This window comes from Oryzias latipes, chromosome 5 (assembly GCF_053564925.1).
Source record: "Oryzias latipes strain Hd-rR chromosome 5, Olatipes_Hd-rR_3.1".
In the NCBI taxonomy this organism is placed as follows: domain Eukaryota; kingdom Metazoa; phylum Chordata; class Actinopteri; order Beloniformes; family Adrianichthyidae; genus Oryzias; species Oryzias latipes.
Window position 1 is genome coordinate 1,459,725 of NC_136241.1, and position 20,672 is coordinate 1,480,396.

General features: G+C 43.9%; 1 protein-coding gene across 2 annotated transcripts in view; it reads left to right on the top strand.

Moving 5' to 3' along the window:
* Window positions 1–20,672, top strand: part of ca16b (carbonic anhydrase XVI b) — a 164,465-nt gene that overhangs the window by 110,084 nt on the left and 33,709 nt on the right. For both annotated transcript variants that reach the window (XM_078946752.1, XM_078946751.1), the window contains 5 exons: window positions 1,813–1,908; window positions 5,745–5,811; window positions 9,235–9,392; window positions 10,499–10,691; window positions 18,262–18,446. In XM_078946752.1, coding sequence (XP_078802878.1) covers window positions 1,813–1,908; window positions 5,745–5,811; window positions 9,235–9,392; window positions 10,499–10,691; window positions 18,262–18,446 — 699 coding nt within the window. The remainder of the gene's footprint in view (window positions 1–1,812; window positions 1,909–5,744; window positions 5,812–9,234; window positions 9,393–10,498; window positions 10,692–18,261; window positions 18,447–20,672) is intronic.

The following is a 20,672-nucleotide window of genomic DNA, read 5'->3' on the forward strand; positions in this document are numbered from 1 at the left end:
ATTAACCTAAATTATTTGGATAGTCATTTGAACCACTGGCTTGGTTGGACCCAATGACCTTATTCTTTTCTTTTCTATGCTTGTTTCTTTTCTTTGTCGTCAGCTGGAGTCTTATCATTTCCTTTTTTAAAAGGGAGGGGGGCAAACTCTTTGTTTGAACTCACTTGGTCCACTGGAAGTGACCCAGAGTTCGTTCTCCCCGATAATCCAGAACACATTTTCAGTCTGAATACACCCAAGCGGACCCTGGTCCGGGACCAGGAACCGCCCTCTGACCCGTCTTTGGAGGTGGTCACGGTTCGGTTCCAGTCAGACTGAGCTTCGGTTCGCTCTGAGATTCCTCAGTCGGGATACAATCCATCCACGGAGCAGAACAACTGGAGCAAACGGCCACCGTAACCAACGTAAACAGAGCAGGAATGAAGCCACGGTTGAGCCGTGGACAACTGGAAAGTATTGGTTGTCGTGTTATCAGACAAAAGAGTCCAATTGCCTACTTAGAAAGTTATTTTTAACACCGCTAACAACACTTCTACGTGCTTTTCTGTGTCTCGTTAAACAGCATGTGCACGGCACGTGCACGGCACGTGCACGGCGCTCGTCCCCCTAAAAGCAGAATTCTCTGAAAACAACGCCATAACTCCAGAATGATGAGACACAGCAACTCACTGAAATGTGATTGGATGAATGCAGGCTCATTAAAACAACCATCATAAAGACTGATCAGTATGCTTCCTACCAGACGTCTCCTCAACACTGCAGCTGCTAGCTTCCTCTGAGCTAAAGCTCACGCCGCTCGTCTCCTCAGTAACCGCCCTGCAGCACGAACCGGCGTACCAAAGTAACAAGTACAAAGTTTGTTCAAGACATTCAAAACCGACCATCAACATGTAAAGTTTTAATAAGTTAATTAAACCGAGAAGAAGCGTAGAGCGCAGCACGTCTGTCTTTCTCTTGTTGTTTTGCCCCGCCCTCGTTCCTGACCAATGACTGAGGAGATATTTAGTCACATGTTTAAAAGCTTTGGTCCGTAACAGGACGGTCCGCTCGGATCTGAAAACAGACCAAACACAATGTTCGAGACTCAACGTGGAACAACTTTAGTGGACTCGGACTGAAACCAAAAATCTTTCAAGTCTGAATCCAGCATCTAATGAAATCAACATCTAGGACCTTTTTCTTATTGCCAACTAACTCAATTCAGTGACACAAAAGATTTTTGAATTCTCCGAGGCCTTGCAGCTCCAAATGCTACTTTTCGAATCGTTTGAAGATTCCATCAGTTCTACCATACATTCTGCTTTAAACAGGTTTTTAATCCCTGTTGTTTTTAGGGTTTTTAAAGGATGGAGCCGTGAAGACTATTGGTAAATCCTGTGAAAAGTGGATTTCAGTGTACACAAACAAGCAGCTTAGTTTGGAAATCAGAAGCACTGTTGTGGGTGATTTAAGGTAATTGGGAGAGATGATTAAAGGCAAACCATTCTGTTGGATGTTTGCAAAGGGAAGAGGAAAACGGGGAAGATTTTCCCAAGTTTCTCTCCTTTCTCCTTGTTAGCGTGCCTGTGAGGACAGTCACCCTGAGGAAGGGGATGCTGTATTTCTCTGGCAGCCTCCAGGAGTGACAGTACAGGCAAAAGAAGAATGACACAGATTATGAGAGATTTATAGGAGGGATAAATACAGCCTTTTTCAGCCCCTCAACACAGCTTTTCATCAGCTCTTCAGCAGAGCGTCGGAGTGATTGATGACAGGACTCCTGCTTCTCCTTGTCCACTGCTCAAGCTGTTTATGCTCTGTTTCCCATCCCAGATGCAGATCTACCTTTACAATTCAGACGACTTTGACAGCCTCACTGCTGCCATCAAGGAGAGACGCATCATCGCTGCCATGGCTGTCTTCTTTGAGGTAAAGTATCACGACTTAAGGTCTAGACTTACCAGGAAGATCAAAGAATCCAATGAAGCACTGGTTTGTTGCTTTAGCTTGAAGAATTACTGATTTATTTCTCTAAGGTGAGGTCCACATTTAATCTGTTTGATCCTCCAAAAAGGCACCAGACAGGGGTGTCCACTGCCCCCCCTCTCTATTTGCTTTATTTATTGAACCTCTGTTAATATACTTAAAACCAGTAAATAGATGTGTGCAGACTATTAATGTTAGTGTGTATATGTGAGAACTAAGTCATGCAATGTACTTATGATACTCTTGACGCTATGGCCCCCCCACCTCCCCCATCTTAACCCCTCATCCGCCATCTCTAACATCCTACTCTCTGTCTCTTCTTTCTTCCGTCCAGTCCAACAATCAATGCATGTACACCTAATTATTATAAATAAAGCTTAATACAAATATGGGCTTTGTTTGTCTGAAGATCCATAAATCCTATCGTAACAGTAAAATCTGTCCAACACAAGAGGCCTTCAGCTCTGATCTGTCTGCTCAGCTGTAGGACAAGTTAAAGAAACATAAACCTCTGACTCCCAACCATGTTTGCAACATGAAACAAACAGACTGATATCGCTAAAGCAAACTAACTACGCTAACTTCTATCCTTGTTCATGACACGTAAAAAGATCACAGTCCAGCAGCTCGTTAAACCACGTTAGTTGGTTAACATCCAACCAAACATTTGGACAGAGTGTTGTGTGCCTCTCTGAACTGCCACGACACCATTAACACAACCAGATTTAGTCCATAAAGCACTGCAGGTTCTAAGGGTTTGAATTGTGGCTTTTAGTGAGGAACATATGGTTTGTAGAGCAATAGCTGGGTGGAAGAAAACAAAGCTAACAAGGAATTTAACTGAATGTAAAACATAATGAAGTGTAATATGGATGTTGCCGATATCTTTGAGTTATCAATTGTCCGTTATTTGATTATCTATACTGGCTTTAGAGGCAAGGTTCTCCCTGGACAGGATGCCAGTTCATTCAGGGTCACACACAGACCGTACACTAGACCCTGATCTATCCGTGACAGTTATCTGTGGCCTGGAGGAGGAAGCTGGAGGACCCAGAGAAAACCCATGTATGCCACATGCTAACTACACACAGCAAGGACACAGCCAGGGTTCCCATTAAGTGCTGCAATATTATATTTCTGAAATGATTTATGTGAGCAAAAGCCTCTTTTCATCTGGTTGCTAATCATTTTTAGCGCTTTGTGGCAGATTGCTATCTCGGTAACCTTAAATTGTTCCTTGAAGATCTGAACACAAAGGCTCCTAATGACTGAGATTGCTCACATTTTCAGTTGGAATCACTTCTGAGATTAATTCATGGTGAGTCACTGCACTGAAAGCCTCTTTCTACCGTCTCTGGTCACTAGTAAAGGCAGGTGATCAGTGCATGCCCACACTCACAGGGATGACAGTTAGGTCAAAGGTCAGTTTTCCTTGCAGAGGCATGCTGGAATGGGGACACAGGTGTTTTGTAATGTAGGTCTTTGCACAGACAGTGATCTACTGTTTGTGTGGGAGCACCTAAATGGCTCCGCTGAGTCCTGACAACCCTATTGCTTACTGCAATTAGCACCAACGTACACAACCCGCTGAACAGCAGTTTACAGTGTGAGAGGTTTTTAGCGGGCTGACACACATTGGCTCAAATTTACCATTTGTAATCAATGAGGAGGGTTTTTACTGTGCTCCCCAAAGACCTATTATTGGCCTCTAAGGTGTGCATATTATCCACGTTCAGCATTCACTTCCACACAATTATTCTCCTCTGACTAACCAGAATTAATGTTGAGCAAGAGAGGATTAGTCCCTACATCCCAGCACGGTTTGGTCCACTATTGTGTCTTAAGTAGGACATTGGGAATATTCGTAAAAGGTGGAGCTGAGCAATAATGTCCGTGTTTAGTCATCACAAGCAATTAGGTGTTGGTAAGGCAGGCGAGAAAGGAACCTTCTGTGAGAATTTGTCTTTTTTTTTCTCTTGTTGAGACAACTTGGAGGACAGATGACCTGAAACGTTAAGGAATTGAAATCTAGAAACATTTAGGGAAACAGTTACAAAGTTTTTTTTACCCAAGTTCCCCAAAAATATTTCATTAGTAAAAAGAAGACTACAAACATCTCTCTATGATCCACATTTACAGTAATGTTGTCCTAATCAAGGTTTTAATCAAAATCCCACGCTGCTTTTTCAAATATGGTATAATCCCAGATGTTGCAGTTCTCCAAATGTCCACTGGAGGCCGGTTTCAGAAGGAAGAAATGTGATTAACAGGACCTTTCGTGGTACTGCCTAACTATGTAGCCACATGGGGGCCCGGGTTTGGGTCCCCTGTGCTGGTCCCCTGCCCAGATAAAACACAGGGTTGTGTCAGGAAGGGCATCCGGCCCAAGTCTCTGCCACACCACCCATGTGAATCCCCGGAAGCTGATTGGCTGGGATATTCCAGAAGCTTGGATTGAGCAACTTTTGAGTTTTGGGATCACCAAAGTAATTTATGGAAGTTTTCTTGCTGTCTCTCAAATTTTGGATTTTTGTGGAAAACTGGAGTTCCCCTTTGAACTTGTCAGGTTAAAGCGTCTTTAGATGGAGAACTTTTACGTCTTTACTTTCTCTTTGTGCTTTATCAATTTGAATTTTTTGCTTTTTTAATTTCATTTCCACAAAAGATCTTGCACAAGTTCTTATACGGACAATGAAGGGAACAAAAAGCCGAAAGCTTGTTTTTCTGCCCCTTTTACATTTTAATACTTCTAAACTGCACAATTTCTTTCATTGCTGTTTGGTTGCTTCAGTGTTTCGAAATGAAAATGAATCAAATTTAGAAGAATACATTTAAAAAAAAAAATGAATTTGGCATGAAAGATTATATAAAGTCTAAACCAACAAACATTAAACAATAGAGAACTAAGATCACATCAAATATCAAGCCTATTGTTTCATTTTTACCAAAAAATCAGTTGAAAGTTGTTTATCTGAGTTTTAGTTCCTGCTATGAATGATATGAAGTCATAGTTAGCATGCTCACAGTGGAAAAGTTGTCCAAACACTGGATGCGGACAGACCTCCTGCCTCCATGACTGCTGCTGTCTGCAAAAGCAGGACTCCTCACCGTGAGGAGATCCTCTGCAGTCTGTTCCCTCACAGCCTCACCTTCAGAGGCTGCAGCCAAAAGCATCACCAGCATCAAACGTCCTGCAGAATTTGTCCACGTCAGGAGACGTGTTTGGACCAAATGCTGAAATTCGCTTTGCTTAATACAATATGCTGATACTCTTGAGTGTGATCTTATGTATGAACATCCCATAATTCTATGGCTTTCCCTTCTATGTAGCCAACAACAGAATGCTTCTGTTATGAAAAACCTTTACCATCCATTCATTCACTGTAAATAACAGCAGGGCTTGAAAGTGAGGCCTTATAATATCACTGGGCTGAAGGAAATGGTATTTATTCTCTAGAAGCCTCTACATGCTTACAGTCAATGTTTGTCAGAAAAATGATTATAACTCTGGAAATGAAAAGAGCGTTGAAGCATCTCTCAAGTAAATCAATGCCATACGAGCCGAAGCCATGACATTCAGATTCTAAACCTTAGGATGCTTATGGATTATATGAAGACCAGCCTGATTATCTCCCACTTAATCAGTTGCTCTTATTTTATTCTCCTTCTCCTTTGTCTTCTGATCAACTTGATTGTTTTTTTTTGGCATTTTATTTAGATTATCCTACAAGTCCTATAATCCCTTTGGTAATCCTTCTGCTTGTGGATATTCCCTACAGCTCGGACAAAAAGACAACCCGGCGGTGGAACCAATCATCCAGGGATTGAAAGGAGTGGTGCATCATGGTAAGTAATAAGAAGGCAACCATGTGGAAACTCTGCGTCATACATAAACAGCCTTCAAATGCAGATGCTGAATAGATATTTGGTGCTCTGCAGGATTTATATGTAACTAAATGATATATTTTGTCTGCTATACCAAATCTTCTTACCACCGAATATTACGACAGGAGTTCAATTGATGTGGGATTTTCACTGAACAGCTGACCTGCACAGAACCCTTCAGAAATGATGTTTACGGTGGTTTATCCACCTAGACACGTCCTTGTTTGCACAAAAAGAAATATCAATATGTCTGTATTTAGCTGCTTAAACATTGGCTGCTTTATAACCCGCTGAATTAAACCGAGCAGGACAAACGGCTCCGACTTGAGAAGGAGAACGGACCAAACTGCCTTGTCCCTGATAGTTTACTGTGGGGCCGCAGAACGAGACCTCTAAACCTGCCAGGAACGGTAAATAAATGTGTTTTGGGCAAACGATTTGTTGGAGGAACAATTCCTCTTTGTAGAGAGGAGTCAGGGAAGTCTAGGTGCTACCCACAAACGACCCACAAACCCTGCTCGGCTGCCCCGCCCACTAATGCATGTTCCTCTCAGCATTTCATAGGAAAGTAAACCGGCTTTTAATTTAAATACATTTATTATTAAGACCATCTTTTTTTAGTTACTTATTGTGTTAATTTATGAATGAAAACTGTTCATTTTTGAAATGTGGCTCCTACATGGGTTCTTCCTGATGTCAGTGTCCATGTGTCGTTCACACTGGCCTGGGCTAAAGCGCGTTCACCACTTCCAATGAGGGTCTTTGACTGGATCCAAATTCTTTCCCTACGGCTCCTCCATACCCTACATTCAGCCCTCCAAGCAGACAGATATGGAACAAAATCCACTTGATGGCGTCATGAATGATATGAAGTCATAGTTAGCATGCTCACAGGAAAAGTTGTCCAAACGCTGGATGCGGACAGACCTCCTGCCTCCATGACTGCTGCTGTCTGCAAAAGCAGGACTCCTCACCGTGAGGAGATCCTCTGCAGTCTGTTCCCTCACAGCCTCACCTTCAGAGGCTGCAGCCAAAAGCATCACCAGCATCAAACGTCCTGCAGAATTTGTCCACGTCAGGAGACGTGTTTGGACCAAATGCTGAAATTCGCTTTGCTTAATACAATATGCTGATACTCTTGAGTGTGATCTTATGTATGAACATCCCATAATTCTATGGCTTTCCCTTCTATGTAGCCAACAACAGAATGCTTCTGTTATGAAAAACCTTTACCATCCATTCATTCACTGTAAATAACAGCAGGGCTTGAAAGTGAGGCCTTATAATATCACTGGGCTGAAGGAAATACGTTTGACACAGACTGTTTTTTGTTTGTTTCATTATTTATTAATCTTCATTTTTTGTAAATATAGCATTGGTCTCCTGCAGGACTGTTTTTCATCAGCTCACTCTGTTTATATGTTTCTACTACATCTACTCTGGAAAATCTCTGGGTTTTCTGAACTAACTGGTTGGCCGACAGCCCGCTCCTCCTCCTTAAGCACAGCCTCTGTGCTTGAAGCCTGCGCTGTAAAGCAGCACAGATGTTTGTGCAGCAACACACAATCTCATTTCCCAGCTGAAAAGACGCTTGGCATGGGTGTGGTGTTTGTGGACTCTCTTCCTGCTTAGCTTCTAAATGCTCCTCGCCTTCTCTGCTGCTAGGACGGCTGCTTTTCCACTAGCTCGTTATCCCAGTCATCCATCCATCAGCATCTCAGCAGCCCAGGAGCGATAGGGCACGTACGCTGTCTGAAGAGGAGAAAGACTGTGCATACTGAGTTGGACTCTGGGTACAGATGAGGCAAGGGGGCGAGGCTTCCTGTGCTTCTGTAGTCTGAATGAAACCACACCCTAAACCTGTTTCTTTTGAGATAAGGCTGTGAGCCCAGAGAGATCGGATGTGACATAAACGTTGCTGTGTTTGGGTTTGTCTCGTCATAATTCAGGGTAAAAACAAACCAACACCCAAAGCCCACATACTTCCAGGAGATAAGGGCATCTTCCTCTGGATATATATTTTTCTCTTTCTCTCTACACAGACCCGGCCAGGTTCTGATCAGAGGATAGCTAATCATTGGATCTTCTTAATCTTTGCGGCCCAGCTACAGTTGTTACACAGTGGAGAGCAAGCTTACCGCCCAAGCACAGATCAGCTGTCAGAGCTGGCCATCTTATCAGACCTCCCTGCCTTTGCTGCTCTCTTAGCCTCAGCAGAGAGATCTGTCTGCAGCGATAACTACCGTCTTTCCACCGGTGGAGCTCACAGGAAAGCAGGAAAACAGCCACCAGTACAGAGAAATGAAGTCACTTTCAGGGCTGCACAAAAACTCACATTCTACACATGAACTAAAAGCAAAAACAACTAAATGCATCATTTTCATTTCACTGTAGCAGTTTTTTAAAGGGTCTATACCATGCTTTGAAGTGTTTTATAATGATTATTCCTCACAAAAACAACCCCATAGTGGTAATTTGATCCAGTCACATATTTCTTAGTATTCCTCTATAAACCTGCTCTCTGAGCCGCAGCCCCTCCCAATCCACGAAAACCAGCAGGTTCTCACATTGTGACGTAGATAAAGGGAGGAACAGCCCCTTCCAGGAAGAGTCTGCACTGCCAGCTCCGCCCCCATGCTAACAGACACGCCCACTTTCTCAGTTAAGCTAGCGGCGATCGGCTCGACGCTTTTGTTTTATATGAACAAAATAAACATCCATCTTTGGAAAAGTTCAGATGTTTGTTTTCGTGGGAGAAACTGCTGAGGTCAGCTCTAGGAGGATGTTGTGCGCCAAAGGAAATATTTTATCATATACATGGATATAGTTTACTATAAAGGTTTAAGAATAGCATTAAGAGAAGTCAACATAACTCTAAATATACTCCAATGATCCTTGTCTACATAGAAGGCAGGCGTCTAATGGCTTCAGTCAGTTGGTTGAAGGACTCTATTTAATTTATGAAATACTTCATGCTGCCATGAGATTAATTTAGCATGTGTGTTAACATTTAAGACAGCTGTTTATTGCAATTTACGCCATCTTTTGTGACAGTGCAAAGGACGATATCACAATAACAATAAACAACATTTTCACTGCACTGCAAAAACTGAGTAGAAAATCTTATTAAGAAACTTAGTTTAAGATAGATATATGTATGTCCTCCATAAAAAAGCTGCCACACTAACTTGTCAAAAACACCATTTCATTGTAGTGAGACTTTAAAAGCAATAAGCCATTGGTGTAAGAATTTCTGACCTATTTCCTAAGGGCCTGTTTTTGCAGTGTTTAGATGGAAACAGAGAAATAAAGAGTGTTTTTTCTGCCATTTTGGGCTTTACAGTCTGATGTAGCGGTAAACTCTAACCCCGTGTTTTACAACAGAAAAGGAGACCAACCTCCGGCCGTTCGTCCTGAGGGATCTGCTGCCATCGTCCGTGGACAGCTATTACCGATACACCGGCTCTTTGACCACTCCCCCCTGCAGCAAGGTGGTGGAGTGGATCGTCTTCTCCAGGCCGGTGTATCTGTCCCACTCACAGGTGCGTTCAGTCCAGTCACACACGCCTACACAGCCGGATTCTCCACACAGGAACATCCCATTTGTGCTCCGGCAGCAAAGCTGCGACGGCACAAACAATTTTCTACCCGTGTGCCTCTGGTCTTGGTCCTCTTTCCTCGTTCCTCAGCAGCTCCTTTGCATCTGAAACCGTGACTGCCTATATAGTGCATGGTTAAACAGGAAGAGGGAGCCAATTACTGGCATTTGAGTGATGGTCGATGGGAAGTAGAACTTTTCTATATGATGCTGTTGCTCTGTTAGACACCATCAGTGGCTTCATACATGTAATTCAGCATCACATGTGGGCTTCTTACTATGCTACTGAAATCACTCATGTCCATCAAATTAAAATGATTTTTAAACTATCAGAAAATCAGCTTAACACGTGTTTAATGAAAAATGTATAGCCGTGCCTCTGGGCTTTATGTTCTAATGACTTTTTTACGTAGCTTTTTTCATATTGTGCTGGATAAAATACGCTAAATCTTTTCTCTCTTTTTTTTTTTGCTTATTCCCTCCACTGCATCTTTTTTGCATACAGCTCGGGGGTCACGCTGCTGCACAGCCTCTAATGCATTCTGTACTGCAGATGTTTGGATCAGTGGAATTTCTCTGACTCGTGAGGACAAATCTTTTGTTCGGAGATGACTTCTACTGCAGGGATATTGACCAGCGGAACAATGTTTGTGACGCTCACAGATAGTCTTTTATGAAGCTGTAATTCATTTCTCCAAGCACCCATAGGACACATTGATCCCCCGGATCTGCAATGTGTAGTCATTACAGCGCGCGGCAGGAGATCATTCTTGGCAATCAATGGCCACAAATTTGTCCCATTGAGAAGTTACAACTCAGCAGGTAGCAGGCGGTGATTGAAGGCCCTGCTGCGGCTGCTGCTGCGGCTGCTGCTGCGGCTGCGGCTGTGGCTGCTGCTGCTGGATGTGTTAATGTTTCTTTGCAAATACTGCTGCACTCGTGAACCGTCAGCAAGTGGCTGCTTCTGGACGATGATCTATGATGATCTATTGTGTTTGAGAGCTTTACACAAACCTGCGTCATAACTTGGGTTTGTTTCTGCCCGCCTAGCTGGAAGCGTTTTACTCCATCTTCACCACGGAGCAGCAGGACCACGTCAAGTCTGTCGAGTACCTGAGGAACAACTTCCGACCTCTGCAGGACCTGGCCCAAAGGAAGGTTTTTAAGTCTGCCGTGAGGGACGCATGGCAGAGGGATCTGACCGAGATCCTGGGAAGTCCTCACAGCACTGACGCCGCAAGAGGTAAACCTTTGTCTTTCAAACCAGAAACCAGGAATGCTCCTCTAATGGCAGTTATGATATCCTAATTTTATACTTTAAGGAAAGTGAATGCATTTAACCCTTTAACACCAGAGCTGTAGCTCTTTCCCCGTTTATGCTATTAATGTGATGCCAGTGGATTCTGAAGCAGACAAAAGCCCCCACTTTACACGGTTGACATTAATTAGCCGATGAGCACCTATTCCTACATTTTGGTTTCCTGAATAACCACAATGAATGCCAGTCGTAACTTAACATTTGTTAAACTTTAAAGTAACATTCTAAAAATGGAACCAAAAATAGCAATTTGAGTTTTTTTATCCTAAATCAAGTTTTTCTGTTGTCGGGTCTGGAGCAAAAGGATTTTGACTCATTTTCATTCTAGTCTCTGAGATCTAGATCCCAGCTATTAATGAGATAAAAAATCTCGACTGTGCTGACCTTGAGAAGTGTGGAGCAAATAGAAGTTCAGCTAAAAACACGGAAAAACGTCTTGAGTGTCTAAAATTTGAAATCTTTGCAAGTAACAGTTACAGTGTGACATGGAGACGTGGCTTTGCAGCATGATGCAAAACTTTGAAGTGTTGCATATCGGTGGGACGCTGCTTTTCTCCCAGTCACAATCAGCTGATTCACCTTGATGGCGGGGTCTGCGACCTTCAAGGCCACCTTGATGGCGGGGTCTGCGACCTTCAAGGCCACCTTGATGGCGGGGTCTGCGACCTTCAAGGTCCCCTTGATGGCGGGGTCTGCGACCTTCAAGGCCCCCTTGATGGCGGGGTCTGCGACCTTCAATGCCACCTTGATGGCGGGGTCTGCGACCTTCAAGGCCACCTTGATGGCGGGGTCTGCGACCTTCAAGGCCACCTTGATGGCGGGGTCTGCGACCTTCAAGGCCACCTTGATGGCGGGGTCTGCGACCTTCAAGGCCCCCCTGATGGCGGGGTCTGCGACCTTCAAGGCCCCCTTGATGGCGGGGTCTGCGACCTTCAAGGCCACCTTGATGGCGGGGTCTGCGACCTTCAAGGCCCCCTTGATGGCGGGGTCTGCGACCTTCAAGGCCCCCTTGATGGCGGGGTCTGCGACCTTCAAGGCCACCTTGATGGCGGGGTCTGCGACCTTCAAGGCCCCCTTGATGGCGGGGTCTGCGACCTTCAAGGCCCCCTTGATGGCGGGGTCTGCGACCTTCAAGGCCCCCTTGATGGCGGGGTCTGCGACCTTCAAGGCCCCCCTGATGGCGGGGTCTGCGACCTTCAAGGCCCCCTTGATGGCGGGGTCTGCGACCTTCAATGCCACCTTGATGGCGGGGTCTGCGACCTTCAAGGCCACCTTGATGGCGGGGTCTGCGACCTTCAAGGCCACCTTGATGGCGGGGTCTGCGACCTTCAAGGCCACCTTGATGGCGGGGTCTGCGACCTTCAAGGCCCCCTTGATGGCGGGGTCTGCGACCTTCAAGGCCACCTTGATGGCGGGGTCTGCGACCTTCAAGGCCCCCTTGATGGCGGGGTCTGCGACCTTCAAGGCCCCCTTGATGGCGGGGTCTGCGACCTTCAAGGCCCCCTTGATGGCGGGGTCTGCGACCTTCAAGGCCACCTTGATGGCGGGGTCTGCGACCTTCAAGGCCCCCTTGATGGCGGGGTCTGCGACCTTCAAGGCCACCTTGATGGCGGGGTCTGCGACCTTCAAGGCCACCTTGATGGCGGGGTCTGCGACCTTCAAGGCCCCCTTGATGGCGGGGTCTGCGACCTTCAAGGCCAGCTAAAAGAATCCGTTTCAGAGAGCTGCAAAGGCCCACCTCACCGTTGGGAAAAATAGTCTTTGTGTATGTTTGTGGTCATTAAGCCTTTCATGACATGCAGCTTTTAAATCTTTACAAAATGGAACAATAGTGTAAGCAGTGTCAAATTTCTATTGAATTACTTTTGACAGCAGAACATACAGGTTCCTTTCAAAATGAAATCCATCATGTATTAATGAGATCTTACTGCTATAGATTTGCCACCAAAGTTATTCTAATACTAACAATACACCAAACCTTCCTCCGTATCTGACGTTTGCATTTTGGAGGTAAAACTCTCAGTGCCTCTTGATTTAGTGGAATGTTAAAAAAAGTTTTTGACTCATGTAAGATCCACTTAGTTTTAAAAACATATGTATTGTTCTAATTATTTCTTCTTTTACTGTCCCATTGTTGCTCTTTGGCTTTGATGAAGAGTGCTACTAATCTGAATTATTTACACCGGGGGCCTCAGGTTGGAGACCGCTGGTGTGAACGATGAAAGTTTAACAGACTGTGGTGGGTTTTGGTTTTTTGTGCTGTTTTTTATCCGGTGTTCTACAATTAGTCAGCTCTTTTGCTGTTAGAATATTCTAAAAACCGTAGAACCTTGATTATCAGCAGTCAAGACTCTCATGGTCATCCTTCCTCAGAAAATATGTATTTTTGCCTCCTGTTTTAGCATCTTGTAGATTTGTTTCTTTGTTGCACAGAGTTTGCACTCCCATTTAGGAGTTGGAATGTAGAAAAACACATGGAAACAGCAGAATTCTGGTGGTTTTCTAAGACTCCGCCCAGAGACTGAGCTGTGTTTATCAGCTTGTGTCGATCACATGATGTTGTTCTCAGGAAGGAATCATCACTTTGTGACCAGCCAGACAAAAATAAACCCCCTGGTCTTTTTTCGGTAGAATAAGAGTAATAGGAGCGTGTCAGATGATGACAGCTGCAGGTGCAGCAACGGTTGTCAGCTATGATCTTCGTCGCAGCTCATGCTCTTCTTCCTCTGTGTCCTCTTCTGGGACTGTTTCCCTCGGATGTGATTGGATCGTTTCAGCAGGATCCTGAGTATCCTCCAGGGGGATGTTGAGCTCTGGGTCTCCTGGCACTGGTTCCTCATTAGAGGATTCCACCAGAACAATAACAGTGGGTCCTCTGGGACGGGCTCTAGTGCCGTCTCTCACTTACCTTTACCTTTTGCCTCGGGTGGTGAAGGAACAAGGACAGGAAAGTTCTCTTCTTTCTGTGTGCTTTGAAGAGTTTCTCCGCTCTTTGATTGGGCGCCGTCTGCGGGACCAGGACAGGATTTTCTTGGGCTGACTCCTCTGGAGTAGTTTCCGTTGCAACAGCTCCCACCTGATTCGCGGCTTCTGTCTCGGGGGCTGCAGGAACAAGAACAAGGGAGTCTCCTGCTGTACAAGAGGCCTTTCTTCCTTCATTAGTGGATCCTTTTCCAACATCCAAACAGACAGAAACGTCTTTTTTAAGTTGCATGAACATTTTCCCGTTGGAAATACACCCCCGCCCCCCCCATAACTAGCCACACGTGCTTCCACAGATGTTGAATAAAATATTTTCCTCTTTAGTTAGAAATTTCCATCCAGCTATAATTACAATAGTTACTTATTGCTTGTTTTAGTGTGAATTGTTGACGTGAACAAATTCACAGTTGTAAAACATTCATCTGATGCGAGAGGAAAGAGTGATTCATTGAAATGAAACGGCGCATCAATGGCGAGCACAGCCCCCAGCAGGGTCTGACCAGCTATTTTGGTTGGTCTTTTTTCTTCAAAGTGCTCCTCTGGCTGCAGGAGAATAATGAGAAAGGCTGCTACTCCCTAAATCCGTGTTTGTCTTGAAGTCTGGTGAGGAGGATCGATTAGGAATGCTTGTGATGCAGTTGGAACGCTCTTAAAAAGGCGATCAGCAATCATCATTAATATGTGGCAAAGCTAAAATAGAGCCTCACAAATGAAGCCTTGAAGTTGCTTTAGTGGTGTTGTGTCCCGATGCAGGATGAATGAGGGCCAGCGGATCTTTCCTTCCAGATAGAAGCTGCTGGGCAATGAGACGGTCAGGAGCTTCTTTGTGCTGATATGTGCCGATGGTGTGATGCACGTGTGTCCCCACACAGCAAATGATGTGCTTTGATTTAAGACATGATGAGAGCCAGGGTCACACGTTGACTGAATATTCAATCACCGTGGCTTTTATGGCCACCAATGTTGTTTGGCCATTAGAGATGCGGCACTAACCCTTCAGCTGCAAAATAGAGATTGCAGATGAGTTTGTGTAGTGAAGATTTATTGATTGTTCCATATTAATTGCAGAGTCTATAAGGCAGAATGTGTTTGATCATTCCTCTTTGCTGTATTGTGAGTGTGAGTAAAACTCAGCTCAGTCAGAACAGCCAGGATTTAGTGTGTAGACATTCTGTTTCTTTAAAAAATCTTTTTATTTTCTCTGTTTTTGCTTTGATCACCTACAAAAATGTCAGAGAACAGTAAAATAGCAGACATTATTTTCTAGTGTTGGCGGTAATAAAAAAGCTCCTTGTTGTCTAAGCGACAGCATCCCATCGTAACTAAGGCTTTCCTAAAGCCTGCAATCGCATCTGTGGCACGAGTCCTGCATTATCCAAAAATACGTCTTATGAGTGCGTTGAGAGCCATGCCTCAGATAAATGTATGTACTGAGACAGTCTCTTTGTTGTTTTGGGGACATTCTTGTTCGCTGCGTCACTACAGCTGCACTAAAACGGAGCGTGCAGCTTTCCGAGGCAGAACGGCATCAATTCATCCCGTTTGTGGTGAAGCTGCCAGGAGAGAGACTCCTCTGCTCTGAGGACCGTCACAGAATGAGCTTCACTCTCTGTCCACTCTGTGGATTTACAGATGAACACTTTGATTGGACAAAAATGTGGACTAATACTACATAGTTAAGTGTAATCACTGCAGGTTATTGGTTTTGGTTACGTTTGGACAGAATCTGATCAAATGGAAAAAACTCATCTGCAGCAGTTTGAGGAGTTGGATATTAAATGTCATCTAAACGGCAGATTTAACATGAAAATCTTCTTTATTGGTTTGGACTCTTTCCGTGTTACATGATTCAATACTCATCTCCATACATGGTCCATGAGCAGCTACATATAAAGCTTAACTAACTTTGTGGCGATACAATGCAGTCCAGTTCTTGGACTTAAACAGAGACAGTCTACATATGTATTTGGCATTTAAAGACCCACTCAGATGAAAATGGGGTTTTCATATGTTCTTTTGGATTTTTTCTGATGATAGTTGAGCTGAAAATAGCATTTCTGAGTACTTCTTTATGCAAATTGTTTGAAAAAGCTTGTAGTTCTTACTTTAGCAACTCAAATCTGCAGGTCAGTCTCCAAGCTCCGCCCCTTTTCTGATCATCCACTGTCAGACCAACAGATCCATGAACGTCTCTGTTCTCCTGGTCCGAGCTGGAATCTGGATCAGAACTGGACGGAGGGTTGGATCTGACATTGCTGCCATTTTTGTTGCACAGCTAATGATAGGCTGGGGGTGTGAGGGGCTGTAAGCTAGCGGGGAGAGTGTGAACAGAGAGCTCTCAGCAGTTAGGACGGGAACCCTAAGCCTTCTGCCCACAACTTAGAGGTTTCTATTTCTATTAAACTACTGCCGTTCTGCAGAAACTATGTCCTAAAGAACCACACCGTTTTCTTTGTAGTTGTTGTTAAAATCCTCATTAATGGACCAGCGGGAATCCTTTTACGATAGATTAAAGGTTATCGGAGTGGGACTCCAAAACTAAACATAAACCGGCCTTTCTGTTGTCGTTTTTACTGGCACTCAAACCTAAAAAGCATTTTGGGTCTTTTAGACTGTTGTGTTGCTTCTGGTTAAACATAGTGTGTCATATTAATTTATTCAGGCACTCTTTGAAGTGCTGTGAAACATCGAGGGTCTGTTTAGTGCCACACCACACATCACTCACTGCAGTTCACCTTCAGCCAAATGTAATTGACTCGACTTGGTTGAAGCAAGCCTATGATTGGATGTCCTTTTGTTTGCATCACATGTACCTAAAGAGGTAAAGACGATGGAGACACAACAGGAAGAGAAACTGACGTCTGGCAGAAATCGATTACTTCCGTCTGGATAGATTTCCACCTTTTTTCCACCCTTATCTTGTTTGTATCTGTGCTTTTTAAGCGATGCTGCTTTTCATCTCTATTCTTTATCGTTTCCTCTCATAAATACATTAATGTTCAGAATCAGGAGCAGAACTTTGTAACAGCAGATTTGTATCTTTGTGGTTATTTTTAAAAAGGAAGTGATAGTTTAGACAGGATTGAAACTGCCACTGAAACCACAGTAACATCCCCAGCTGCTATTAAATTATAGTTCTTGAGCTCTTGAACTTGACAATGAACATCTGACGGGTTATGATGCATTTCACACCTGTCACACCTAATCAACACCCCCAGATTTCCTTCCTGTTGTTTTTTTCCCCTTTGTTCCTTTGACTGATTCCCATTCCTCCCTTTCTTTCCCTCACATGTCACGGTGTATAATTTGCGTCACAGGCTGACTGTGCAAATGGAGAAAATTGTGGTGACAATTTCAATTTGGCAGAAACTCTGCAAGCACATTGTCATTTGACACTGGTTTGTGATTGCTGCTGCCCTGATGTGCTGAGAGGCATGTCCAGATTTTCCCCCGTCAGGCTGATGGTTCTGTGGAAGCGCCTCATGCTGCAGCCTGCAGTGCCATCTAGAGGCCCACAAACGGATCCTTTTGTTCTCCTCTCTCACACTGCTCAGCTTTATTCTGGGGGGCTAACCTCAGCAAACCTTCAGGAATGTCTCTGCTACTCAGGTCCTACATTTGTTTGCATCTTAAAGTTAGTGATAATTATTGATGCAATGAATAAGAAGAGTCAAACATCAGTCCATCTTTTTTTTTTTTTTTAACTTTAACATCAGTCCATCTTGAAGAACCCTGTGCTGCTTTGTCCCCAAATTTGGACTTCGTATCACCAATCATTTCCATTTGCAGGATTCTGGGTTGAATTTACACAGCGTACACATTTAGACATATTTGTATGGAAACACATTAATAATCTATAAATGTTTGGAAGATCTTTATATTAATCTGATACTGTCAAATTTGTCAGTGAAATAATAAATCAATGAGATTGTTACACCATGGACTGTTACATAGTTATGCAAAAGGAGAAGCTCCAACAAAAATGAGCTGGCGCTATAGCAGGACACTGTATTCCAGAAGATTTGGGGAAAAAAGACTGATTTAGACCACAAATGGTTATTTAAAAAAATGTTTCCTTAAAAGAGTTTGGAAAATTCCTGCCTGTGAGTCTCTAAAGCTGTTCATTCAGTCAGAAACGTATGTTTGGGTTGACCGAGCGTTAGCATGAGCCGTCCTATGGGAAACTCCATTATACGCCGGCTTTACTGCTGTTTTTGTTGAAGTGACAGTGTAGATGTATCTCAGTAATGTTCCATGAACCTTCCAGTTGTATTTTGTAAACTGTCTAGCAGTTTTACAGTTGTCCACCATGATTGTTTTTAAAGCTTGATCTCTCCAAAGCTCACAAAATCTCATGAGAGTAGCGTTAGGTCACCGGAAAACGAAAGACATAAAAGATCAAGCTGTACTTGTACGGTTCGATTATTGATCTATGAAGCTTGGATTGATTCAGATCGATAAATGGATTCTATCCACCTTTCCTCAGAATGCTGTTTTCTTTGTGGCTTTCCAGCATGTAGCAGTGCCCCAGTGAGCATGAAGATCCAGCCACTGAACCAGACGGCCTTGATGGTGAGCTGGGAACGCCCTCTGACAATCTACCACCCCCCCATCACCGGCTACATGGTGTCCTATAGCTGGGTGAAGCGGGACGTTGCAGATGAAAAGACCTTTACCAAAACGGGGGACCAGAGAATGGTGAGTGTTCTTTGGAGACAGAATGGCCATGAATCCTTCCCTCCTTTTCCTGTCTCTTCTTGAATCAGCGTTTGAACAAACGTGTCGCCTTAACAGCTCTGAGTGTTGTAGGGAGCCGCAGATGGATCCATCAGGATAAAGGGTTGGCGTGATCAGTGACGGTGTGAAACAGGGGAGACAGCTTGTGATGAACTCTGCATGTGGCGGCTGGTTGATATGAGGACCAGGACGCGTCCCTGTCACTCACCTGTCTAAGAATAGAAACTCAGGCCCGTCTCTGAAAATTGATGCGTCACAAGCGATGTTTGTATAATGAGCACCTCTGGCCTTCCCGCAGATGTGACAGTTTGCATCATCTATTGATCTCTGCTTTGTTTGTCTTTGTTTTGCATCCATTTAAATTTAAATCAGGCTTTGAAGTGGGAATCTGTTTTACAGGGTTATGAAGCTAATTCAAACCAATTGAGGCGTAAACAAACTGATGTTTGCACTTTTTCTTGTACAAATGTGAAAACCAGTGATAATTTGGAAAGTTCTGTTCTGGTTTCAGGCAGCATGAAAGACTTTGATCACAGATTTGTAGAGCAAATTCAGTGCAAATTGAGTTTCATTTTTCGATCTTTAATGTACTGTTTACTTATAGTTTTATTTTCTTTGGTCCCAGATGCTTAATTAATGGCTAAAATGACCCAGGTTCGGCCATATCTTTCCACCAGAATATGCTCTGCGTCTGTGAAAATAGATCTTCTCTGTTGGAGATGGCACCTATTGAGATGCTTCTTTTCACACTGGATAATCTTCTCGCTGGTCCTGCTTTTTATTCTTTGCCGTTTCTGGGACTTCAACACCCAACCGTGCGTCTCTGAAAGGCCTGTTTGCACGACTGCCTCTAAATATAAACAGTCATGGTCAAAACCAGTTCAGAAGCCTGGGATCAGTTCCCTAGAGACACTGCCACCTCCAGGTTGGTCATGCATTTGAAAATCGGCACTTGTCAATGTCACGGGGTGGATGACCCAGAGTAGGCCTGCACAATTAATCGCAAATTTATCGTTATCGCGATTTCAAGCTGTGCAATATCCACATCGCAAAAAGTTGGTAAAAATCGCAATAAATGGTATACCTTAAATGTTAAAAGCAATCTTATGGCAACATGAACTATTTAATTCATTTAAAAAAATCCCTTTATGCATTTGACCAATCAGATGGAGCCCTTCACGTTGTTGACCAATCGGATGTTAGATGTTGCCCTCCTGATTAGACGAGAGTCATTTGGAGACTAATTTAGGGTATTTTGACTATTATCTAAGTTAAACTTTTGCAGTGAAATGGAAATGTTTGTGTTGTTTTTGCTATTTGTTCATTTATTGCAAGTCATATCGTCATCGCAATATTGATCACTGATATCGCATATCGCATGTTTTCCTCATATCGTGCAGCCCTACTCCAGAGGTTTTTGGCATTACTGCTGCTGTGCTGGTTCCTTGTTTGTATTGATGCCTGTAAAAGTAAGGCCAACATTGAAGCGACCTTTGACCCGGTCTTTTCAGCTACTCTATGTTTTGGTCCTGTTCAGAATGGTCCAGGCAATTCAGGTGAGTGTTTCCACTCAAAGCTGGACCGTCACAGCGCATGCCGGGTGAAGCTAGCTGGAACAATGACTGTCATCCAGCAGCTCGTCTTTTTCCACTTGGCTTTTGGTGCTTCGTATATACAAAGCCAGTCAATGGGTTTCTACATGAACTCCACCCTAACCGGTCTTCTCCATTTTTCTATGGACCTACAACCAACGGGGGTCCAAACATGGAGCACTTCGGTCCAGCTTAATGGGTCCGTTTGATAATGGAAACGCTCAAATACCAAATACCGCTCAGTGGAAATGAGGCTTAAGTTGCTCCGCCGTATAAGGATCAGCATGCATGAAAAAGAAGACGAAATCATATACACTAGAGTATACGTTGCACTTTTGGGAGAAAAAGTGCAACAACTGAACATATCGGCCAAGCCCAACGTAACGATGCGTTCACAGCAAACGTGTCAAACGTGTCAAAATGTCTTCATGTCTCAGACTATGGATTTAGCCTCGTGACTAGAAGCATTGAGCGTATATTTTATTTCCAATGCATGAAAGACATGGATGCTGTTGAGAGATCAGGTTTATTTATTTTGAAGAGCTCCACAGAAATCTCAGGAATCACGCCATCAACCATGGCGCTTTCAGACGCC